Source organism: Mus caroli, chromosome 13, assembly GCF_900094665.2.
Source record: "Mus caroli chromosome 13, CAROLI_EIJ_v1.1, whole genome shotgun sequence".
NCBI classification, from domain to species: Eukaryota; Metazoa; Chordata; class Mammalia; order Rodentia; family Muridae; genus Mus; species Mus caroli.
In genome coordinates this window covers 29,686,662-29,713,326 of record NC_034582.1, presented here as the reverse complement: position 1 = coordinate 29,713,326, position 26,665 = coordinate 29,686,662, and the positions used below count along the sequence as shown (strand labels likewise).

Below are 26,665 nucleotides of genomic sequence, written 5' to 3'. Positions count from 1 at the left end.
GGGGGGGGGGGGGGGAGGAGACTAGGAGGAGGAGAAAGAATAGGCAAGGTCTGGAGAGTTAGGATTAGGAGAATAAAAGTCGGCTTGGGAAGAATCGCAAGTGTCCCATAAGTATGAGGACTGAGTGGAGGGGCTTTTGTCCAAGAGAGGGACAAACAAGAGAGCAGCCCAGGAGACCCAGACAGACCCAAGCCATCTAAACAGAGGGCCAAGAGATCTGAAGAAAGCTTGACATCCAGAAGACCCAGATAGAGAGTCAGGAGCCCCAAACAGAGAGCCATGACATTTGAGGACACCCTTCTGTGGTTGATCTCGTCCTGCTGCCTCTCACCAAGGGAAACAGTTGCTGAGCTCTGCCACTGGAGTCCTAGTGAGTACTCCATAGTTCTGCTGTTAGAAGTAAACGTCACATGAAACCTGGGCATGCAAGGCACAGCATCTGCCAGTGCATCATCTGATGTCTGTTCTTTATGATAGCCATGGAGGTGCAAGAAGTAGAAGGATCCATCTCCACAAGGAGCCAATGTCATGCAAAGGAAGCTGGTGTGCATGGGTGTGTGGTAGTGAGACTACAATGGGAAATGACCAGAGATCCAGCCTGACAGTGAGGGCTTCAATGCCGCCACCTCCCAGCCAGACCTTGCAGGAACTCCTCGAGGATGCAGTGTCTTCAATGACTTTGAGAAATGTTGACAGTGAGATTCTGAAAAATAAATGCAAGCTGATAATAGACCTTTTAGATAATTCTTAAAGATCGGGAGGAAACTGCAGTTTGAGCATGCTTAGATTGTTGATGGTTTCACACATATTTTTATATTTCTGTATTGTCGTAAAGTTCCCACAGTTTGTGTTGAGTTTAAAGGGGTAAGGTGTGTATGTTCTTTAAATGCTAGCAGGAGATAATAGCTGTATGTCCTGATCCAAGCCAGCTTCACCTGGGCTGAGGAGGACTCTCACCTGGATCTTATGAGGATTAGAATGCCTCACTGGTGCTGTGAGGACTGAGTGTTTCTCACAAGAGGATTGAGACAACAAAGGTGTGGCAGAAAGGCATCTGGAGGGTGCATTTGGGGAACCGAAAGTCAGCGAGTAATGTTCCAGGGTCCTCCAAGAGACTGAGAGAGAGGCTGGAACAGAGCCATGGGCAGTGGAATCCCAGTCAGAGGTGCAGCTCTAATCCTGTAGCACTGGAATCCTAGAGAGGATCCACTGGCCCTCGGTTATTTGGGAATGAGCTGTAAGCTGGTGACAAAAGATGTGGAGGTGACCCCGACTACTCTGAATCAGCAGAATCTTGGCCCTGAGTGGGATGAATCCACACGCTGGGACCATGCAGGGGAGGAAAGGGTGGGGTCTGACATGTTCAGCTCAGACCTGGAGCAGCTCTGAGAATCTGCAGGTAGCAGGCACACATAGCCAATGCTGAAGTGGAAGCCTGTCAGAAGCAAAAGAGCTGACAGTTGTGTCCCATGTCACTTGACTGTCACCAGCCAGTATTCTGCATTACCAGAGAAGCCCAGAGCAGCCTTTCCACTCGGAGAATGAGAGGCACTGGGATAACTAACAGAGGCTTACTTAGCTGCCCACACAATAGGTTATAAATAGGACGCAAACCCAGAGACAATCCCCAAAAAGGGTCTGTTTAGCATTAAGTAAGCCAGTTTTACTACCTGATTGTTTGAGGCAAATAGTAACAGAAATATATTCCTATGTCCGTAGCACTTGAAATAAGATGCTGCTTTACATACATATAGCTATGGCTCCCATGTTTCTCATCTGCTTGGTCTCATGCAGGATGCCATGATTTGAGATTATAGACTTCTGGTACTTTCTTCATGACAAAAATGGGTTATCTCCCTCAAAGAGCAAATGGGGTATGGGGTGGCATGGGGTGGCATCCAGAACTCAAGCGATGCTTTTTGCCTTCATGTTTTGGTCACTTGAATCTCTGTGGCCACTGAAGCTCATTTTCCAAATGCTGACCAGGAACCTGCTGGACTTGGGGATATAGTAGATGTGACAAGAGTGGATAGAATTTGGATGGGACAGATGTCCCTTGCATTCAGATGTAAGGACAATTCATTACTGTCTCCACAGGGAATCTTTTGTCTGGCCAACCAGCAACAAACAGCCACTTTCTTTGCATAAAAGAAGCTTGCACAGTGGTGAGCCCCTTTGCTTCCTGATATTTCAAACACATTGAAGGCTTCACCAAGACTAGAAAGATGGTCCCCTTGGCCCAGCTCCCTGTACTGCCAAAAGGCCATTTCTTTCACTTCCACTACAAGCTAAAACACACACCCTTATTCTCTTTTAGCAAGACAGCGGGTGAATAGATTGCAAGAAGCTTATTCTAAAATTATAAACTAAAAGGTGCTATTGAAGCTGTTCCTGGTGGCCAAACACTGACTTGCCTTAGTATGCTTAAAGTTTAGAGTTGGCTCTTGCAAGATATGATCTCCATTTCTACCTCTAAAGGGAGGTATTTAAACATTATTTTGTGTATTTTGGATTAGTTTTACCTTAACCCCTAATGGAGTTTCAGGTATTCTAGAATTACTCTGAGTTTCCCAGAAAAATTGGGACTCAGGCAATTTGGCTCCAGGGCCAAGTTCTTAACGATATGACTGTGTTACTTGTATCCTTTGAATTTTTCAATGCAATGTTTACACAACTCATTAAAAGGATCCATCTTTTTAAAAGCTAGAGGTTAGGGAGATGGCTCAATGAGTTGCTTGCTGCACAACCCTGAGAACTTGGGTTTAGATATCTGACACCTGTGTAAAAAGCCAGGCCTTTGGGGTGTTCCTAGGATTCTAGTGCTGGGAAGGCAGAGACAGGAGGATTCTGGGACTCACTTGCCAGCTCACACCTAGCAGAACTGGTGAGACCCAGGCTTAGTGAGAGACCCTGTCTCAAAAACTGACGTGGAAAGCAATTCAGGAAGACAACTCACATTAACATCTGGCCTTCACATGCATACACACGCTCACATACACATGTGGGTGTGGATGCGCACACATACAATACATATAAAGGATCCTATGAAACTATTTCCATGGTATTTATTTACTCAGAAAAGGGGGAGTAGAGAATGGAGACAATACAGAAACTTGCTATGGTTTGAATGAGCTAGAAATGTAGTCCTCTGTGGATTAGGATACCATAGATTCTTTTGATTGATCCTACCAGGAAGACTTGAGGGAACCATCTTTAGAAGGGAGTGATGTAGCTATTTAAGAACCAGGTTAGTTAGTATAAAGTGAGGCCATGCCGTGTGTGTGTGCTCAGTTTCTTCTGATACTCTGGATTGCTTTCCCACTTTTCTAGGTACGTGAAGCTAGGGTGCCCTCTCTAGATGCAGGAGCTATGATTTTGGGGACCTTCCAACCACCAGAATTTTGAATCTTTGTTAAGGATTCAACCCCAAATATTTTGTTATAGCTACAGAAATACAGATGGAAATACACATGCAGCACTTTGACCAAGTTAAGCACTAGGCTGTAAGTATTTCTCGTTGTTTCTTATACCATTTCAGTATAGGCAAAACATTATATAATTTGAAATTTTAACTTTGTCTTTTCTTTCCTACTTACATATACTAGAGAATACTAGCTTGTTATCTTCATTTCAATATTTTAGCATCACTTTCTAGGCCAGTGCTGTGCAGTAGAGCACTTAAAATATAACTAATGGAATTAAAAACCTGAATTTTAAATTTATTTAACTTTAATTAATTGAAATAGCCATGTGTGCCTCCAGTTTTGGACAGAGTGGTTCTATGAGAAAAAATGCCAACACCAGTGTATTTCAGTGCTGTCAAGGACTGGACTATGTATTCTAATGTCGATTCCACTCCCTTAACTAACAAAAACAAGCCCTAACTCAGCAGCAAATGACCAAGTCTAGCATTTATTGAAGGCAGTGCTGTTCTATGTATTGATAGCTGTATGACCATTTTTCCTTTATGACATGCTGTCCTGTTTGTCCTTGCCCACATGAGGTGTTTCCCTTCTCTCTGGCATGCATAAGAGCTGTTCTCCAGAGTGCAAGGATGTCTGCCGGTGATTAGCCCTGGGTCTAGGTCTCCTCCCAAAGGTCATCAATCATTGCCATTATGTGTGGGGCAGATGGGTAATTCAGGAGCAACCTGTGTCCTCAGCCACTTGGCTGCTTGCTGGGTGTTTAATTATGTCTCTGCAAACATCAGAGCAAGTACTGGTTGATAAGCTCAGTTCATTAAGGACCGGGTTCTTTAATGGCCATGTTGATAAATTATGCTAGTCTGATTAGAAAAAAAAAAAATGTTTAAAAGGAAGATGTCTTTGAATGATCACATACAGGGGAGAGAGGGGGCAAGGGGCTAAATCTTGTGTTTGAAATAAGATCTCCATTCAAGTCTTGGGTGCTATAGACCATTCAGCCCATTTGACAGCTGGCTTTAAGGGCTGCCTCATTCCTAACCATGGTGGTTAGCAATGTGTGGAAGTGTGGGTGACAGTAAGTTCTGAGTCTAACATGCCTCCAGGCTCACAGTGTTGAGAGCTGATAACTTTTACAAACTGACAGATACAGGAAGACATTCCATGGGTGCTCCTGTCATCTACCTAAGATGAGCGCCTTCTGAAACAGTTCAGCTGTCACAGATCCCCTTTTAGAGAAGTTCTCTATCAGGGACAAAGCATGACTCTGGTCCTCAGAGCTAAGCCTATGTCACAAAGAGAAAGTGCACAAGCAGACCTTACTAAAACCTTTCATTATTATTTCTTTGTATGTCATTGAGATTCTACACTGCTCTGTTTGTTAAAATAATATTCAAAGCCCCAATGGTAGTTTTTACGGCACTTTGTAAGCTTCTTCGGTGTGCTCTTCAGCTTTCCAGCACTATAACAGAATACCTGAGAGGATCAACTATAAAGACAATACATTTACTGTGGCCTGCAGATTTGGAAGTGTCAGTATATAATCTGTTGTCTCTGTCTTTGGGCCCCAAGCAAGATAGCACAGCACGGAAGAGTGTGTGATTGAATAAAATGGCTCATTTCTGGGTCAGGGAGCAAAAGAGGGAAGAGGAGAGACATACCGTCAGTCTTCTTTAAAGGCAGCTTCCAGCTGACCTATGGGAGCGCACTTTCACCAAACCCTGCTTCTTTTCTCCCACCTCCAGGGTAACATCCTGAGCTCCCAACACCAACCAACCATCAACATCTGGGCCTACGGGGACATTCAGTAGCCAGACTCTAGCAGTCAGATTAAGTGCCTGAGTCAGCTGTGTCTTTTCTCATGCTTCTCTTCCATGAGTGCAATTCATGGACTTCCAAATACTGTACCTGAGAAAGCAGAGAAGGCCTCCCACTGGAACACCAGTATGAAGGTGTTACTTCTAGGATAGTGGTTTGAGGCAGCTGTAAAAGTCCCAGCTGCTATCCCCCAGCATTTGCTAGTGAGGATTCTTTTTCTTTTTTTTCTTTTTGTTGGTTTTTCAAGACAGGGTTTCTCTGTATAGTCCTTGCTGTCCTGGAGGATTCTTTTTCTTAAAAAGACATGTTTTTAATATTTTAACTGTCTACATGGGAGTGGGGTATGTGCACATTGAGTGCAAACGTTCAAAGTCCAGCGGCATCAAAGCCCCTCCTGGAGCTAGAATTGGAAGTGGTCATGAGCCACCTGGTGTGTGTGTGTGTGTGTGTGTGTGTGTGTGTGTGTGTGTGTGTGTAGAATCCCAGTCCTTTGCAAGAGCAGTCTGTCCCCTTAACTGCTGGGCCACCTCTCCAGGATTCTTAAGCTGGCTCCAGGAACCTCCTGGGACATGTGGCTTCCTAGGCTATCCTGGGTTGGGTATAGGACCCCCAAGACAGTCTACTGAGGGTCAGAGAAGTCTTGTCCTAAAAAAGTCCCACTCTGAAATTCTGTATATAGTAAGGGAACAGAGTGGGAATCAAGACCTAGCATCCACACATGCACGCACTCACAGAGTGGGTAAGAGTTGAGGTCCTGGGGCTAAATGCAAAATGATGGTTTATGTTTCGTATTTGGTTGCCTGCATTTCAACTTTGCTTTTACCTCATTTCTTGGCTGCAGGATTTCTTTGATGGAGTCAAATCAGTGCGGGGGGGGGGGGGGCGAAGGGAGACTGTCTTAGTTAAAGTTTCTATTGCTGCATCAAAACACCATGATCAAAACAACTTGGGGAGGAAAGGGTTTGTTTATCTTATGCTTCTGTATCGCCACTGTTCATCATTGAAGAAAGTCAAGACAGGAAATCAAACAGAACTGGAACCTGGAGGCAGGAGCTGATGCAGTGGCCATAGAGGAGTATTGCTTACTGGCTTGCGCCACATGGCTTGCTCAGCCTGCTTTCTTATAGAATCCAGGACCAGCAGCCCAGGGATGGCGCCACCCACAAGGGGCTGAGCCCTCTTCCATCAGTCACTAATTAAGAAAATGCTCTACTGGCTTGCCTCCAGCCTGGTTTTATGGAGATATTTTCTTAATTGAGGTTCCCTACTCTCAGATGACGTTAGCTTGTGTCAAGTTGACATAAAACTACCCAGCACAGACACCAAACCACATTGGGTTTGGCTTGAAATTACAAGCTCCATCTTGGGATAAAGGGATAAAATGGTAACTGAAAATAAGTTTTCACACAGCTGTACCTGAAACTTAAGCTCCACCTCGTTGGTCCCGGGATAAACCACTGGTTTCAGACTCACTAACTTGGATAATCTTTTGAACTCTATTGAGCAGAGTTCATCCTCTGTCCACAGATCAATGCATATATAACCACTTAGGAGCTCAGATTCGTTTACGCAGTGGGAGAAATATACCAAGATTTAAGTTATCATTAAAAAAAAACAAAACTGTTAACCTTATTTGAAATAATTTACACGATCTGTTTTTCCCAAAGCACATGACTTGAGTTATATTTTAACCAAGTGTGAAGATAGGCCAGGCCCCGGCTTGTTTTCCACTTTGCCTGCCTTTTCTCCCCGCCCCCAGTGCTCCACTGGGGATTTTTGCTCACAGTGGGTGTTCCTCCATTCTCTCTCCTGTTTGCTTGGTCAGAGATGCCTAATGAGACTCTGAAGCACAGGCTGAACATTGGCCCCCAGATGTCTGCTGTAGCTTTTCTATGGTGACATTTGCATCTGAATGTCACCTGATACCCTGGGAACAGCAGTTGTGACTCAAACCTCAGTAGAATAGTGTGATTTTTTTTTCCCACCCTGTGTTTTCATAGTTTGGACCCCAAGAAGGGAGAGAAGCTATCTAATTCTGCAGGGGGGTTCCAGGGAGGTCTGACAGATATCTAAGTAAAGTTGAACTTCAAACGAGTCTTTATAACTTCATCTTGTCGTGAAGGGTCCTTGGGGCTCCGTGCAAGTTTTGCTTTGATCTACCAGCTGTGTTTGGTAGTTTCCCATTTGCTACCATTTGAGTCCCTTCACATTTTTCCTTCCAGTGTAGGGAATGCTTTCTAAGTTCTTTCTGCTTGAGAGGGTTTCTCAGGTGAGTCTCAGCAGCCTCTGAAAACTCAGGGTGGAGATCCCCTCTTTCTGTGAAGTGCCTTTACATTCTTAATGATTTCCTTCAGGACCCTGTGACCCCCAGATTCGCAGAAGTTTGCTTCAGTGGTGTTGAGTGACTAGGAGTGTTTGACAGGCGTGTGTGACAATTGGACCACTATGTGTATGTGGAATCCAAGGCAGGCTTGAGCCCAGTCCATTTAATACCACCCTAAGGAAAGAATTCAGTGTGGAAATGGGGCTCTTTTACACAGAGTATCGGCACCCTTTGTTACTTCTGTTTCCTAACAAATGCATGAAGTATTCCTGCCCTCCCATTGCTCTCAGCCCATGGATTCTGTGGTCTTAGGCTCCAGCACATGACAGGCTGGCCTTTCACAGGCAGCCTTGGCATCTGTTTTCTACAAGGCTTGTGTTGTGTCACCTTAGACATTTACTACAGCAATTGTCTGGTGCTTTCTCATGTGGGATTTTGAAAATCAGTTTTTGCCTTTCCACAAAGGAACATTTAGGGAAAGGGCTGTGGTTAAAGATGAGGTCACTTTGCAAGCTGCCATTTTCATGCAAAAAGCCCCCAACTTTTGCAAATTATAAGCATTTACAGAAGTTCATTTGTGTTGATTTCTTGGAACTAAAGGGGCATTTTGTCTTAGATGCTGTCACTGCTTAAAGGGGGTTGGGAGGGGGGTTCCAAGGCCAGTGGGGGAGGGGCAGGGGAGTCCAAAGCCAGTCATAGCTGTCTGACTGACTATGCTCCTAAGGTACTACACTCAAGCACTGCTCTAGACACTGAGTGAAGGTGCAGGCTTTTGTCTGATCCCGCTCTTAGAAACGATTTACCCAGGCTGTATCTGTTTAAACACCTTGCCCAAGGTCACATGGCTAGAACATAGAAAATGGCAATTCCAGCCACCCTCAATTCCAGTGACCCTGTCTCCTGCCCCACACTCCAAGCCACCCTTCTCAGTCACAGTGGCTTTGTAGGAGAGGCTCTGGGGCCTTGGAACTTCCCCACAGGGAGGGAAGAAGGTGGGAAAATGGGCACTGGAGGATTCAGTCACTTGTATTTATTTTAAAAGTGTGTGTGTGTGAGAGAGAGAGAGAACACACATGTGTCTACATGTGTGTGATATATGAACATATGTGTAAGTTTAGATGTGGTTGCCTATGTTTGCACATGAAGAAGCCAGACTTGGATATGTGGTCTGTTCGTTTATTACCCTTCACCTTAATTTTTTGAGACAGTCTCTCTCCAGACCTGAAGCTTATTATTTAAGACTCACACAAAAACAGGGCAGAGTCTGAAGTTACTTGCCTGCTTTCCCCATCCACCAAAATCCTGTGTTCAGGCCAGTTTGTTACCATGTAGATGCAGAGAGCAGGGAAACACTGCTTGTACTTTCTCTGAATTACAAGACCCTTTCCATAGACAGAGGCTGCTGACAAAGGAGACGCAGATCTTTGGGAAGTGGTTGGCTCCTCCCACTTTTGCCCTTCCTTTATCTTTGTGATAGGTGCCTGTACCCCCACTCCTTCCTTTAGCACCTTTCCATGTCTCTCAGGGTCTGGCCTAGGCAGCACTTCACCCATGGACCCCCGTGTAGTCCCTTTCTTGCTCCCTATTCTGTGTGGTCACTCTCACTGGCAAAGTGACTCTGCTTGAAGAAGTGGTGTCTTCAGACTAGAGCAGGAGATCATCTATATTGCTTATAGAGTTGGGCTCATCCTCATGTTCCCTCTTTTTACCTTGCGTAGAGTTCTAATTCTCTCATAGCATTGTTCTTGTTTAAGTAAAAGCTATCATACTGGGCTGGAGAGATGACTCAGCGGTTAAAAGCACTGATTGCTCTTCCAGAGGTCCTGAGTTCAAGTCCCAGCAACCACATGGTGGCTCACAACCATTTGTAATGATATCTGATGCCATCCTCTGGTGTGTCTGAAAACAAATACAGTGTATTCATATAAAATAAATAAACAATTAAAAAAAAGCTATTGCAACTATAAGTGGTATAATTTTAAAGATGTAACTGCAGGGTCATCTACCTTCCTAATTTTTAAAAATGTAGTTGTATTTGTGTTTGTGTGTGGGTGCATACATGCCATAGTATGCATGTGGAGGACAGCTTTGGGGAATCAGTTCTCCTTTTCCATCATGTGGATCTCAAAGATTGAACTCAGGTTATCTTCACCTTCTGTATTGCTGTATTTAGGGAAGCTGGGCTGCAAGTTATGTTGCTAGATATGGTATCGGGTTGTTGAGGGTAGGGTTCAGTTGAGAGAGGGATGGAGGGAAGGATGGATAGAGGGAGGGAGGAAGGGAGAGAGAGAGAGTCAAAGCATGATAGCATACCCCTTTTAATCTAGCACTTTCAGGTGAACCCAGGAAGACCAAGGTCATCCTTGGCTACATAGTAAATTAGGAGCCATCCTAAGCTATAAGAGACCTTGAAAGGGTGTGGCACCAGCATTAGGGATATAGTTTGGTGGCAGCGCACTTGCCTAGCTTGAACAAGGCTCAGAGTCCCAACCCCAGCACCACAAGAAAAAGAAGAAAAGTAACAAACGCGCTGCCACTGAGTTGGTCAAAGCATTACAGATGAGATTAAATAAGGAAACACCTAGCCTGACTGAGCAAGAAGCTAGAGGAGTGCCATTTAAAAATGAGGATCATAATTATCATAATTATTTCCTGATTAGGTTTCTTCCAAGTAAGAATGAGAGACAGGGATGCTAAGCACAGCCAAACCCTTCCTGTATAACTGCTGCTCCCATTCTTTATAGTACTGTAACTTCCCTGCCCTTGCCTTAGGCAGCAAGTGGGGATGGGTGGACACCCAAATCAGATGAAGATCCCACGTGATCCTCTGTGGTAGGGCAGCTTTAAAGAATAGGATTCTTTTGTGTTAGGAGCAGTTCTCAGAGGCTCTGATCTGGCCTTCATGTAATTGTTTAATAAAGAACATGGGGATTTTTTTCATTTACCCATTTGGAGGTAGCCCTCATGGAAAGGGCCTTTCTCACCCATGTAGACTCCTGTGTTACTCAGTAGGTGTTCTTGGGGCAACTAAGTGTGAAGCAAATGCCAGGCATTGAGAAGGACACAGAGAAATAAGCCTGATTTTCCTTTCACGGCTGTGAGGGCAACCAAGCTACAGAGAAGGTAGTTTCAAGGGTTCTAGAGCATGGCTCTGTGGTCCAGACAAAGGGGGGTCGGGGAGAAATAGAGGACAAGTAGCCAAGCTAGTCAATGATAGTAAGAGGAACAGGTTTAAGTGGACCAAGACAGTGGGTGGGGAATGGAAGGAGGGGAACATGAAGCTTAAAGCCTTGCTTGTCAAGAACATTGAGGAGAACAGCAGGTGAGGAAACAGACAGGCCAATAAACAGGTGACCGTGGAGACCGTGAGCACCACACTAGGGGTTTGGACTTCCAGAATTTTCGCCTGTGAGAGCAACAAGGGGCGAGCAGTAACCGCTGACAATGTGTCATGTGACCTAGAGCAGAAAGGTCTCTCAAAGGGGAGACTTTCTCAGAAGCGACTGTAAGCTGGTTCTTCCTTGCAATGGAAGCACTCCATTCTCCCCTCCATCGGACTAAGGTTTTAGGAGGTGAAGTGGCTGCCCCAAGGCCACACAGCTGCTCGTAGAGTCACACTGGAATAAACTTGAGTCCAGCTGAGGAAGAATTTGGCTTAAACACCGGGGGATTTGACTAGTGGAGAATTCTGTTACTTGAAGGTCAGTAATGTTACTCAGCATCTATTTACTGAGCCCACACTTGGCACACAGTGCGACACGTGTGGTGACCACAACATGACCTGTGAAGTCCCCTACTTAGGACCCAAGAACGTTCTGCCCTCTGAATCTTTGTTCCATGATAAACACATGGACATGTAGACAAGAGAAATTCACTGCAGAAATGGGGCTGAATAGCTAAATTCCTGAGGGAGGGCTTGGCTGAGGACTGGGGTGTAGAGGTATCCAACTGTCTGTGACCCATCCTCCTATACAGGCAATTGCACTGCAGACACCATGAGCCAAAAAGACAAGATGGCGCTCAGCCCTAGTCAGTCTCAGAACTGCTCCTACTCAAAGTACTTCAGTTGGGCTGGACAGAAAACCACCTACCAAAGCTCTCTGCTAACACAGTCCCTCTCCACAGACCTGTTTCTTAAACATGGCTTTCCTGCTGCTGGCCTGATCTGACTCCCTGTTTAACTGGCCGGTGTTTCAATGTTGAACGCAGTACAGGAAGGCTTTCCACTTGTGGAGAAGGGGGATGCTAATTTTAACCGCCATGTGTCCTATCAGATCTAATTTCTGTTTTTATTATAATCTCAATTTAAAACTAAACCCAAAGCAATCCTCATTGGTTATATTCTCCAAAGCCAATGCAGTGAGGTCAGAGAGCCCGAGGCTTGGAACCGAGCCTTGCCTTTACCACCAACTGACTCCCTGACCTTATTTTCCCCTTTAATAAAATGAGATGGTTGGATGGGGATCAGTGGCTGCAGACTGGCAGCATGAGTCAGCCCCTGACCCTTGTTGTGTTTCGTGTGACCTCAGCTTTGTTTTATTTGCTAATTGAATTTCAAGATCTTTAAGCAAGGCAAGAGCTGGGTGTTTCGTTATGGGCTCCCCTCTCACACCCACCAATTCCACATGAGCCTTATCTGACTAGGACCCAACTCCAGCAGCCCTGCTCCATGTTCTCTAAGATTTCTTTCATCTGAAATAGAAATTTTCAATTTCTTTGCACCTCCAGGGCATTTTGTACCTCTGCCTTCCTTGCTCTTTGGCATTGAAAACTATGTTTTGGTGGGGTTTTTTCGCCCAACAGAGAAAAGTCACACACAGCAGCAAAGCCAACCTCTGATGGTGCCAAGGCTTGTAGGCCACCTGGTATTGCAAGCCTTGCGTCCCCCTCCCCCATGCTGCTGTTAGTGTTAATATGGCAGTGCTGCAAAGAGAACACTAATCAGGGACCGCAGTGCTGGTGGGTGTGACAGTCTACCTATACTGCAGGCCCTACAGTGCCCAGAGCCCTGCTTCTAGAGCCATCACCTGGGCAGTTATCAGAAATGTACATTACAAGTTCATGCTCTAGACCTCCCAACTGTATGGTTTTGTCATCTCTAAAACAAACCGGTAAACTAGCCCTCCCAGTTATGAGGAGGGGTCAGTAGTATATTTTTAGGACATGCCAACGGTCGTCCTTAAATAGAAAATGCATCAGTGCCACTACACTGTCTGTCACCCCGGTTTACAGGACCCAGCCCCACTCTCTGAGAACAGGGCCATGGAACCTACGTATACAACATTGTCCCAGGTGAGGGTGCAGCAAATGGTGTGTGGCCATGCAGATCTCCATGCCAAAGAACACTTCCCCTACTACAGGAACATGGGGAGGTAAGAAGCAGGAATCACCAACTGAGGGGGATTTGGATATCACTCACGATACAGTGACACTTGGGTAGGAGCCTGCCGGGCATGTGAACCTAAGGGAAGCCAGTGTAGCTAGAGTGACTGATGGAAATGGCAGGTGGGGAAGTTAAAGACAGGGAAGGGGTCAGGAGCACACCGGGGCTGGAGCCATCCTGAAACACTTTGCTTTTGCTCTGAGTGATATGAGACCCCCTCAGGTTGGTGGGCTAGATGGCATGTGATGATGACATCCATCCTAAACAGAATGACCCTCACTGGAATATCAAATTCTTCTTTACAAAATAACTAAAATTAAGAGCAGCAGACAAGGAAAGATAGAAGGAAAAAATAATCATCCAGTCTTTGCACTCCAAGTAAGGATTTTAATTCTGACCCTGGTCCACAGAGGATGCTAAAGCTAGCAGAGAATGCTGATGGATATAGCTAGGACAGGAAGCTAAGGAGCAGCCTGTAAATCTACACAGCAGCCTTGTCTTCAAGCTGAGTCATAATCTCCCCTCCGCAGTGTGAAGTGCAGACACAACATTTGTAGAGTCTCCTTCCAGAATTCTTGAATTAGTCAGACTTCCAGTTTAGAGACTAAACTGAGGCATGAGAGAGCAGATTAACAGTCCCGTGGGGAAGTGATTATTTCACATCGAAGCCACTGGGCTTCTTCATCAAGACTATTCCATGAGAAAACTGGGCACAGGTAGCAGTAGCTCTAGAGGGAAGGAGACAGTAGAGAGAAAACCTCTCAAATTAGTAGAGGACTCCAGAGCCTTTGGAACTGGATAGTTCTAAGCCACCATGTGGCATGCAGAAGCTTAGAATTGAACCTACATCCTTTATAAGAGCAACAAACCCAAGACAATTATTGTATAGATTTATTTTTATTTTTAAATTATGTGAGTGTATTGTCATATGAATGTAAATGCAGGGATCTGGGGAGCTACAGAAGGGCATTTGGTCTCTTGAAGATGGACTAATAGTCAGAGGTGAGCCTCCTGGTATGGGTATTAGAAGCTGAGCTCAAGTCTCCTGAAGAATAGCAGGCCATCTTAGCCTCTGAGCAATCTCTCTAGACCCAAGAAAGGTATTTTTTAAAGGCAGATGCTACATAAGATGTAGCATTAGGGGTAAACTCTGGTAGAATAATAGACCAGCAAATACCTAGACTTTGGGTCCCATCCCTAATATAAGAGTTGGAAGGAGAGGTAAAGACAGAAAATAATGACTTAAATGCCAAAAAATCAGTTAAGACACTTGCCTGATGACCTGAGTTCAGTGCCCGACATGGAAGGAAAAACCAACTCCCACAGTTGTCCTCTGGCCTCTCCACACATGCCATGTCACACATGTTCTGGAAGTATATGAATATATGTGTTTGCATGTACATGTGTGCATGCATGTGTGCACACACACATACACACAGAGTAAATGAATAAATATGGTTTATAATAATAATAATAATAATAATAATAATAATAATAAAGGATGCTGGTGATAAGATACACAAGCTGGGAAATCCCTGTGCCTTCTGGCAGCTGGGGAACTAAGTGTGTTGATACAGACACAGTTGGAAAGGATTAGGTGTTATTTTGTTGGCTAGCACTCCTCTAGGATTTCTAGCTCAAAGTCCTATGAGGCTTCCCTCACTGGGATGCATGCATTCATCCATGGTCTCTTATTGAGTGTGAATTTGACCCATAGGAAAGCTGGTGCCAGAGGAGTGGAGGGTAAAGACTCTTTAATGAGAAAACTAAATGGCAGCCTCCACACAGTGTTCTGGACCCTGCAGCCACCTAGCCCCCTCTCTGGTTCTTTATCTAGCTTAGAAACACCCAGCAGACAGACCTGGCATGCAAGAATCACATTTATATGAAATTGTTCTGATATTTAAAGTCATTTTTCTCCTGTACTTTCTCTGCTTCTATTAACTATTAGGAGTCTAAAAGTGTCCAATTCTTAAGCACTCGCTGCCAAATATCACCCATTGTTTTTAAACAGTGGATACTATAAAGCCAAAAACACCATGAGCACTTGAATTCTTGTTCTTCCTTTGAACTGTTGTAATATTAGGTTTAAAAGAAAGACAGAAGGCTGTGGAAACCATTTCCCATCTAGAAAGGAAGTAGAACATTATGGTTCACCATGCCTTCACAGTTGACATTGCCTTTAGTTACTGTCAGCATATGGGTGCATGGTGTGGATTTTAATGACTTCCATAGTTGACAGCTTCCGTGGAGTCAATGACAAAGCTCACCCAAGATCGATTCTGTTGCAGAAATCCCAGAAGAGGGCAGAGTGCCATAGCACATGCCTGTAATCCCAGCAGCACTTGGGAGGCTGTTCTGGTTAGGTTTTAAAGAACCTCAGTTTAAGAACTGCCTCCAACAGACTGGCTTGTGGGGCGTTTTGATGATTGCTGGTTGATGCAGGAGACCCTAGGCCACTGTGGTGCATCCCTAGGGAGGTGGGGCTAGGGTGTATGAAAAAGCTAAACAAGCCAGTGGACTGTGCTCCTCCACAGTCTCTGCTTGAGTTCTTGCCTCCAGGTTCCTGCCTTAGCCTTCCTGAGGATGGACTATATCCTGCAAGTTAAATTTAATACTTTATTCCCTGGGTTGCTTTAGAATCATAAGGTTGAGGCCAGCCTGGGCTATAAAAAGCAAGACCCTGTCTCAAAATTAACCATCAAGAAAACAAAGCCCAGGTTAGAAAATGGCTCAGCAATTAAGGTCACTGGTTGCTCTTACAGAGAATCTGGGTTCAGTTTGCAGCAAGGCAGCTTATGACTATCTATCGGAAACCTTAGTTCCAGAGGATCTAGCATCTTCTTTTGGCTTCTTCAGATACCAGGCACACATATAGTACACATACATACATGCAGAGAAAATATTCATAAAATAAAAATAGATAATAAAATTTTTTTAAAAAGCAAAAATTTTAGCAATCTCAGAAAAAAAAAAAACTACAGGTTAGAAAACAAAATCAAACAACCAATAACAAAAAACAGAGCACGGCTGGAGATATGACTCAGCAGTTAGAGCATTGGCTGCTCTTCCAGTGGTCCTAAGTTCAATTCTCAGCAACCACATGGTGGCTCACAACCATCTATGGTGTGATCTGATGTCCTCTTCTGGCATGCAGCATGCAGGTATACATACAGACAGAGCATATAAAATAAATCCTTTTTTTTTTTAAGTTAAAAAATAATTCTTTGAGCTGGAGAGATGGCTCAACAGTTAAAGAGCTAAGTAATGGGATCCAATTCCCTCCTCTAGTGTGTGTGAATAGTGTACATGGATAAAACAATAAAATAAGTAAGTAAATTGTTGAGAGAGAGAGAGAGAGAGAGAGAGAGAGAGAGAGAGAGAGAGAGAGAGAAATAAACTGCTGTGCATTTACTGTGCCCAGCCCAGTCCTAGGCTGTAAAAGGCATCAGTGAGCAGTCAGGAAAGGTCACCTCCTTAGAACTTAGATTCTGGTCCACATGTAGACAGCTCTTGCCCTCAGCAAAGGCATGAGCGGTATGAGGACACTCGCCTCAGTTCTTACCTTGCTTCTTCCTTGTGAGAGTCACTCTAAGCCTCAGAGTTCTGCTATACAAAATGAGGGCTAAAAGTCATATCTACGTCATGGAACTGTGTTTTAAATGAGTTTAATGTATTTGAAAGATGCTCGTCGACACCCGTGGCCTGCCATGCTCAGAGCACTGGTGATATGGTAGGTACCATATCAGTAAGGCATAGCCTTTTCATCTTGGCTTTCAACTGTTCACATCTATATGCCTGGCAGACAGTAGAATGTGATTTGTAGGAAATATTTAAAAGGTCCCTCAGCTTTCTCTTCTTTCCTCTGAAGGGAGAAAACCATTCTTTTCCAATCCTTTTGGTCATACCAGTCAGTTGGCAGGTCTTAGCTAAAAGGCAAGATGAAGTTCTCCTCTAGAAGGGAAGGCTTGGAGTTGTCATGATAATAGCAGCTTTCTACCGTGGGATGCTATTTGGGTCTGTGTGCCCAGCAATTTTCGGGCTCTCTTGCTATAATAAGGATCCCACAATCGCATGGCTGAAGGTCTGGTCTCCAAGGTTTCAGGGCCTGTGTCTTTGCCCATGGCAGTAATCATTAAATGTTGCCTGTACTTCCAGGCACAGCCCGGAGAGTTGGACAGGAAGGAAAGAGCGGTGGGACACAGAGGGGCCAGAGGCAGCAGCTTTAGTTTTACCCCTTGCTGAGGGGGGGGGGGGGGGGGGGGGGGGGGGGGGGGGGGGGGGGGTTAGTTACAAACATGATAGAACAAGCCTCTGCGACATTGGTTCTCAACCTGTGGGTCAGGACTGCCATGGAGGCTATGTATCAGTTATTTATATTATGATTCATTAGAGTATGAAAATATAGTTATAAGGTAGCAACAAAATAATTTTATGGTTGTGGGGGCGGTCACCACAACATGAAGAACTGTATGAAAGAGTCACAGAATTAGGGAGGTTGATAACCACTGTCCTAGGAGCATCTTGTGGGTCACCAGATGGGCTCAGTGGCCCTAAGCCTGTACCAGGAGGGAAGATACAGGAAGTGGTTCCAGAAGGAGTAGTGCCCCCCTTGACTTCCTGTTTTTCTTCCGCATGCTAAAGTGGGCTGCTAATCTATCAGAGGTCAGAGGAGCATGTGAGAAAAGAGTCCATTCTTTGAAAAGCCCTAACCTGTATTGTGAAAACGGAACTACACAACTTAGCCTCTGAACCAAGTTGTCTTGGGTCTGGCAGGGTTGCGCGGCTGTATGGACTGCAAGAGCTGCCTTTCATGTAAAACATTTCCTGTGTAATTGCTCAGCTGTCAGGAACAGTCTCTGTCTCTGTCTCTGTCTCTGTCTCTGTCTCTGTCTCTCTCTCTCTCTCTCTCTCTCTCTCTTTCCCAAACATTCAGAACTTCTCTTCCTGGATTCCTGGGTGAAAAAAGGCAATGGAAGAAAAGACACACATCTAAGAGCGGGCTGCATGTCCAAGGTGGCATGCCTTTGGAAGGGACCTGTGTGACAGGGAGGAGGGGCCTCGCTCCATCTGCACCCTCACACCCTGCCTGATGACTGACCCAGAAGATGGTCTTCCCGGGTAGCTTTTTCCTCCCTCCTTTCGATTGCTCTCTTTGGACATGTATTGCAAGAGCACAAACTCTCTGTGCAGACACAGTTCAGACTGTCCCATGTGTGGTGCAGCTACCATTGGTGTGACTGTCCTTTCCAATTTACTCAAGGAAACAGAAGCACAATTCCTAGAACAGAGACTGTATTTGAACACCCGACCTCCCGCCCCTCCTCCCACCCACACACCAGCCATAGTCTTTACTTCAGCAGGTCCCTGCGAAGCACACTTTGTTCCAAGGACACAGATTCTAAGAATTTGTAGTTCTCTGGCTTAAATAGTGTCAGCCAGTTAATATATTCCTTTATTGCCAGCCAAACAAAATCTAGAAGAACCCAGTGAACTCAGAGAATTCCAGAACACTTTATCCCAAGAGCATCTACATTTCTCCCTACCTTCTGTCAGCAGACACAGCATTTTAAAAACAAAGTCAAGGCTGGGAGCATGGCTTAGCTCAGCAGCAGAGCACTTGCCCAGCGTGTGCCCTATGAGGGCCAGCTTCCACACTCAGTACCTCCAAAAAGAAGTACTTAGTAAAGCATAAAGGCTGCGTTCCACTCTGTGCATGCTATAGGGAGTGGGACTGGCTATTCTACAATCAGTGTCAAAGGTTATGTGCTGTATGTCATTTGTTTTCCACTAAACGCCAGGAGTGCTGACTCCAGGGCAAAGTTAACTGAGTATCTCTCTCTCTGCAACTTCCTAGGATGTGTGAGGAGAACGTTAACCCCTTGCTAACTCTTATCTCTGATGAGGAGGTTCGGAAGCCAGGTGAATGTTTTGTCAGCCCACACCAGCAGGAGCTCTGGGTTCCTGCTGGGGCTTGAGATTCCACAGTGTTAATGGTTTAACACAGAAAGATCCTGAGCCAGTGATCCAGGAGCTAACAGGGATGGTACTTCACGACAGTGGCTCCAGATGTCACTTAGGGTACTGCTATCTACCATAGAGGTGTCTTTCATAAACAAGAAACATAGGGCATCTTTTAAAACTATGAACCGAGAGTGTTGCTCAGCTGTATCGTGCTCGTTTGGCATGTGTAAATTCCCGGGTTCCAGTCCCATCATTGGAAAAAAAGAAAAAAGAAAAGGTACATTATCTAAGCAAGGAATGTCTAAAGCCTGTATATGTATCCTTGCCACAGTACTGTTCAAGAAGCAGAACCCCTTTCCTCTCTCCTTAAACATCTTATTCCCAAAGTGAGCTTGGGCAGCTTCTCAGGCAGGTTTCCTGGAGGTTCCATATATCCCTGCAGCAACTGTACCATCATCTCATAGCAACCTGCCTTGAATGCTTTCCCTCTCCCTCCTCCCTCTCCCCTCCTCCCTCTCCCCTCCTCCCTCTCCCCTCCTCCCTCTCCCCTCCTCCCTCTCCCTTTTCCATTTCCCTTTCATTCCTTCTCCCTCTTTCTTCTCCTGGCTCCCTTCTCCCCCTCCTCCTCTCCCTTCTCCCCACTCTCTCCCCCCCTCCCTCTCTACTTCCTCCTCCCCCTCCCTCTCTCTCTCTTCCTTCCCCCTCCCCCATTATCCCCAGAAGTGACAGCTCTGGCAACACAACTTACTTTTCTTCCAAGAAATGTGTGCCAGTTTGGGAAAAAAAAAAAAAAAAGCAGATTTTTCTTGAGTTGCAGCCTCCAAACAAAGCCATAATTCCTACAGAGCTGTCCCCACAGCCTGGACTCAAACCATCCTGGCTACAGTTCCCATTACTTCTTGACCAAAGGCCTCCACTTCATCTTACAGGATGTTCAATTCTCAGAACGATCAGCGATTTCTCTGCCTATCAGCAAAGCATTGCTCATGTATTTGTTACTTTTCTCAAGGCTCTGACAGAAGCCACCTAAGGAAGGGCTCTTTGGGGCTCACAGTTGGAGGGAAGCCATGCTGACAAGAGTGTCTCTGGTTGTGGGGGCCTATAGTGTGAGACTGCTGGTCACATGAACCCTGGGGCTCAAAGCGTTCCCCTCTTCTTTCTGCTCACTCTGAGACCCCAGCTCATGAAGTGGTGTCAGCTATATTCAGGGTGTGTCTTCCCTCCTTAATTAAATATCTCTGGAAATGTCCAAACTCAGGTTTACAATGAGGATTAACCATCACAGCCAGTTTCTAAGGGTTGCTTGTAACCGGCTCCATTGCAGCCTGAGAAGAAGTCATTTTAATAATGGGATTTTTGATATGGTCTTCTTAGATGTACCTGTTTGTATTCCTTGCGTTTTGTGTTTTGTTTTGCTTCTTGCAATTCTGGGAATCCTGGGTCCTACTCTAGGCAAGTGCTGAACTACTGAGCTATACCCCCGGCACCTCGGTTCTGACCTTCCATGAAATAAAAGATGCAGAGGAACAAAAAGGAGTGTTATTCCTCTCCTCATGTCTTATAGAACAAACTTAAGGCCTACTCTGAAAAAAGAAAAAAAAAATCACTGGATCAGGTGAACAATATAGACCATGAGACCAGAGTAACTGGTAAGGGCTGACTATGTCATTTGTAGTAATGATGTGTATGGCTACTGCTCAGAAGTGGTGACAGATATTTTCTGTGCTCTTCCAAAAAGCCTGATTTCTCACCTTTCAAAAGGAACATGCCATCGATGGCAAGCCTAACGTGCATGTGGCTCCTTGATAATTACTTTTTGTTTTCTTCACATTTTTTAATAGATACCCTCCTAGCACAGTTAGATTTGGGCAGTTTGCAAAGAGTTTCTGATGAGTTAAGGCACAAAAAGGTAGTTATCAGCAAATGATCACACCTGTGCCCTACTCTCTTCCTGTCTCCCCAGAAAGAAAACTAGAATAGCAGATGCCCACTGGCACACTGTGCATCAACATGGAGTCACATCGTCTGTGCTAGTATTCCACAAGCAGGGAGGAGAGGTCAGAAGATAGTAGGTCCTCCACACCTTGAAAGAGGCCCACGTGCCCACAATGAGAGACAATAGAGAAAATTAGGCCTGAGGGTCAAATGTAGGCATGACCAGCCTGGCCCATTCACTTGTGATGCAGACATTGCAAGTCTGTGGATCCCACTTGGGGCACAAGAAGTGAAACATACAACCACTTACAGAAGAGGACCTCCAGGAGAAGAGGCATGGGTGTTTAACAGTTGTACTGAGAGTCACACTGATAAATACAGTTGCTATAGCAACTCATTTGCAGTCAGAGTAGATTGTAGTCACCTGCCGATTAGGGGGCCACTGTCCTCACCCATCTTCAACTGTTGATCCTGATCTGGGAAGTTTCCTCATTGTTCCTGAGTGACAGCTCAAAACTATAGATTAGTGTGTGGAACTAGGCATCCCTAGTTGAATGAATTGAACGATAGTACCAAGTCCTTCCTTATGGGTGGCAGGCGGGTTCCTGAACGTTAGGCAAGAACCAAACCTGGTCAGCACTGTGCTGCTTTCTTCCTGTCAACCTTAGCGGCCTCCGTGTGTCTTTTTCTCCTCTGTGGTTTCAACCTGAACTCTTAAAAGAAGCCCTTCATCGCATCTAGTATGCATATCTGAGTTTCTAGCATCACTGTTCCTGAGGTTTTTTGGCCATTATGATGTTTAAAATAAGGGTCATCTGAGCACAAGCCATGTGGTACCACAGCATCCTTCGGACGAGTGAAATGTCACTGAGTGACCACTGCGAGGGCTTATGAAGAGTGGACATGTGGGAAGGAGGAGTGAATCACTCTCATGTAGTAGCATGGCACGTGGGTTACCCTGAAACTGAGACTGAATGTTAAGCAGCGGGGATACAGTGTGGATATGTCAGACAGGGGTGATTCACCTCCACGGAGTGTGGTGGCATTGAGGTCAACCTGAAAGCTGAGACATCACTTAATGACTAGCAAGCAGGTAACTTATGTACATGTATATGTTGTGCAGAGAAATCACACACACACACACACACACCTGAGGCCTAGATGGCATGGTAGTCAATCTGAAAACTGGACATCACTGAGAGACTAGCTAACAGGTGACTTACACAGCATGGGTGTGTTAGGCTGAGAACCAATTTGCCCCACTGGTTCCATCCTGCTGCTCAGAACGATGTACCTGTTAAAGTGAACTGATTGCACAGCAATGAGTTTGCCCAATGGGTGAGACTACTTACTGTACAAGCCTAGCAACCTAACCCTAGACACCCGTGTAAAGGGGGGGGGGGCTGCCAGACTCCAGAGTTGTCCCCTGACATCTACAAGTATAGTGTGGCGTGACACCTACACCACACTGTGTGCATGCACACGCATGCACACTAATTATAGATCAGTTCTCAAACTATGAGTTGTCACCCCTTTAGAGGTTGACTGACCCTTTCACAAGGGTCACCTAAGACCATCAAAAAACACATATAGTTACAATCCATAACAGTAGCAAAACTACAGCGATGAAGTAGCAAAGAAAATAATTTTATGCCTGGGGGGGTCATCACAACGTGAGAAGCTGTAGTAAAAGGTCACAGCATTAGGAAGGTTGAGAACCACCTCCATAACTAAATATTTTTAATACGTATAGGTTTTCGTTTATGGAAGAAACCGAAGTGTGGGAAATAAAATCACAGACAATGGGGCACTACTGTAGTTGTAGATATTGTCAAATAACTGTGACACTAAATTACAGTAGTGAAGAGAAAACCAACAAGCAATGCACCGTCTGTTGTACTAGCACACTCACTAGCACAAAGGCGTCGGGCTTCTCCAGCGTCATCCCTCTGGCTTTTTTAAAGGGTCACAGCTGTGCTATCTCCTTACCTTCCATCTGTCTGTAGCAGGCCTCTAATGCTAGCCTGCTCTGGTCAGTGTGGATTCCTGGTTTCCATAACAAGCCTACTTGTGCTTGATGAGAGAAAGGAGAAATCGCAGCTGTTAGTCCTGTTCAGAAAGACTTTCCTTTATTACTTTGGAGAGCAGAAATGTCACACCTCACCGTGCTAAGAAATACCGCTCAAGCGAGCTTGTGATGTGACACAGAGAGAGACAGCACCACAGCGAATGGCCCAGGAGGGCCCTGCAATCCTCTTTTTTTCCTAGTTTAATGTCAAAAATGTTCTTTATAAGCTCAATCCCGTAAGACCGGGTTCCTCCTCTATTCACCAGCCGCTATGATAATGATTATTTGTAGCCGAGAAAGAGCAGAAATTGCTGACAGGATTATATTTCTTCTGCAACGAGCTGTTGTAGGTGCCTGCTGGCACAGTGCCCTGTGTTCCTTAGGACTGTTGATATCCTTGCTGCCAAGTGTGATTTATCCACTCTGCGTTTCATCTGTCCACTGCTGACTGCTTTTGACCTCCTACCCTGCCATGGTCTCTGGACAGCCAGCCGATAGGCTGTTGTAACCAAGCCACGGGGCCAAGCTTTGGAACAGTTTCTGCACATAAAGGCAGGAAGAGTAGTTTTTCCTAAGGGGCCTTTCTTCTTTTTCTCTTTTAATCCTTTTAGTGTTCCCTTTCCCCACTACCTTGGGGGAAGCAAGTGACTATTATACAATGGAGAAAAAGAACAGCAAATAAATTTGCATGGTCTATAGGTGTATGTTTGTATGTTTGTGTGCATGCGTGTGCATGCGTGTGCGTGTGCGTGTGCGTGTGTGTGTGTGTGTGTGTGTGTGTAGAGCCCAACTACGTTTTTCTAGTATGAAGGACCATTGCTATAGGGATTCGTGTATTAGGGTCCAAATTGATTGCCCCATGAGTACTACAGACAGTTCAAAAGTTTGGGGACTTACCTTATTTATAAAAGAGAACAGGCTCTTGTAAACAGGAGGGACCATTGGTGGGTCTTGGTCAGCAGGATTCGGTATGGGACAGGGGGATTCTTGCTAGGTCATAGTGTGCCCCAAGTGGCTTTACTTTAGTTTTATACTGTGTGGTCAGTCTGTTTTGTTTTCATGGTGGAGATGAACTTAGAGTCTTCCCTGAGTACAAGGACAAGGTGTAGGACAAGGAGCAAAGGATGACTGTGGGACAGGGAGTGAGAAGAGAGGCCTTGCAGAGGCCGAGAGGGCCCCAGTGTACAACCGAGGTTGGAAGGAAAGGCGAAGTCATGGCAGCAAGGGGACCTGCTGGACAGCAAGCTCTATGATGCCAAAGAACAAAGGAAAGAGGATAGAGATGCAAACTCCATCTCCAGCAGTAGTAGCAGCAGCAGCAGCAGCAGCAGCAGATCTTAGCTCCTGAGCTAAGCATTTCTAAATACACCATCCTTCCCACCAGCTTGTTCTGTGACCATCAGGCCTCAATACCCGCCTGTATCCAGTGACATCCCAGGGCTCCTCGGGCATCAGGCAATCAAGTGGCACTCAATCTGCCTTATTATTTCTGTTTTCTAGGAATAGAGCTATGCCCTCCAGGAAAACGGTTCATAATTACCATGGTGGCGAGCTTCGTGGCCATGGCAGGCCAGTTTCTCATGCCGGGGCTGGCTGCGCTGTGCCGGGACTGGCAGGTGTTGCAGGCCCTCATCATCTGTCCCTTCCTGCTCATGCTGCTCTACTGGTCGTGAGTATTCTTGTTATGTACCACACCACACATGCAACGGGCTGCAGGCCCTGCAGGCCCTGACCTCCACTGTGCTACCATGTTTTTCCTGACAAGGTCTCACCTCCAATAAGTCTTTCTCAACACATTTACTCACAGATACACACATTCTCTGTCTCTGTGTCTCTGTCTCTTTGTGCCCCCCCCCAGTGTGTGTGTGTGTGTGTGTGTGTGTGTGTGTGTGTGCGTGCGTGTTAACTGTTTAGATTGTTCATATTGTAGAATGAGGCCCTCTGTGCCACTCCCCAACCCCAATGGCTATCCATGACATTGCACTAACCTGCTTCTTACCTTGAGATGAATACCTATAAATGGACATGCAAGTTGGTGGGAAGGTCTTGTGTTAGGATGGGACATGTAGAGGGAGATGCTGAATGAGAGATTATAAAAAGCTCCCTATCTTCTCTAGTTAGGAGTGAACAAATTTCAGTTCATTGCCCAAATCTGGCTCATCCTCTGTGTTTTTCAAATAAAGATTTGTTGGAATATAGCCATTCCCATATATTCACAAATGCATTGCCTATACTTTGGCCCACGCAGCTGAAAATACTTATCAAATCCTTTCAAAACAAACAAACAAAATGAGTCTTCCATGATTTCTACAGCACCTTGAATTGAGCTGCTTGGACTTGCCTTCCTACTGTGATGGACTGAAACTCTCCGATGGGCCAAACCCTCGAGCTGTTTCTGTCAGATTCTTGGTCAGTGACTCAAAAACAACAAATATATTCAAGAGCTCCATTCTAGCCCACGGGCAGGTACCCAAACACTAGGCAGGTACCCTAGACAGTTTGCAGGTTGGGGAACGTCATGGTCATGCTGCCTCTGTGACTGCTCAGTTGGTACCCTCTCATCCAGTGCAGCTCAGCACTGTACTTTTGAAGTGATTCATTTTACTCAGTAACTGGATACATATAGAAAGACCCCTGTCTGTCTGTCAGTCTGTCTACCATGCCCCATGCTTAGCTCTGGCTAAGCCAGTCCCAGCAACTTGTCCCAAACCTCTCTAATTCTCTGCTTTATCAGCTCTATGAAAAGTGGGTCGCAATCATTCTACCTTAGGGTTGTTTTAAGACTAAAACGATGTGTCCAAAAGGATGCATGCAAGAACAATCTAGAGGGAGACTTGGGGACAGAGCCTAGAGCCCTTCCACTGAACAGACATGTAACCGTTGGCAGGTTGTTTAACCTCTGGACCTCAAGTCCATCAGTGCCCTACAGTCATAACAGTAAAGGATTGGGTTGGGAGAATTAATACAGATACCTTAATTGATGCCTGCTACCTAGTGTCACATATGCTAGTGGTTATGATCAGCATAATTATATTTTATTATTGATTATTAAATATTGATAATATTTAATTGATATTTATATGAAATATGCCAAATATTAATGCTATTTGGCGTGTGTTAGGTCTTAAGATCCCACAAGTATTAACTGCTACTGCTATGGTTGTAGTACCCTTAATAGAAACCTGTGTGTGGGAGCAGCAATAATTGCCAGGAGACATGAATTCCTCCTTTTCCTACTAGCCTTTAAAGGCTCCACAAGAGTCAGTGGCTTTGAAGACTGTGTGGGTGCCTGCCCTCTATCATCGCCTCTCTCATTACCACTGTCCTGCCATCTCCTCCTGTTGGCTCCGTTCTTTGATAAGCTCCAGTGACTGCTGGAGGGAGAGGTGAATGGTAGCACCGGCCAGCACAACCAGCTGTTGGTGGCAAAGTACAGAGAGTGACACATTTTCCTTAACAAGGAAGTATTTACTGCCTGCATTCAGGGTGCCCGGCAGGATGCTTGGTGACTGCTAGCACTCTAAGGCACAGACACAGAAGCTAAGCAAACCACTTGCCCAATGCAGATCCTCAAGCCAAAAAGTCGTGGTAGTCATGGTAATCATGCTATGAAGATAAAGGCATGGAAGGGCTCTTCTCATCAAGGTGGTAGACAGGAAGTGAGCATAGATAAACCTCCAAGGACTTACCCTGAAAAACCTATCTACTTCCTCCCAAATTTCCAGAACCTCCTAAAAATAGCGCCACCAATT

General features: G+C 45.3%; 1 protein-coding gene across 2 annotated transcripts in view; it reads left to right on the top strand.

Moving 5' to 3' along the window:
* Window positions 1–26,665, top strand: part of Slc22a23 (solute carrier family 22 member 23) — a 170,505-nt gene that overhangs the window by 103,494 nt on the left and 40,346 nt on the right. For both annotated transcript variants that reach the window (XM_029468209.1, XM_021179965.2), the window contains exon 4: window positions 24,414–24,582. In XM_029468209.1, coding sequence (XP_029324069.1) covers window positions 24,414–24,582 — 169 coding nt within the window. The remainder of the gene's footprint in view (window positions 1–24,413; window positions 24,583–26,665) is intronic.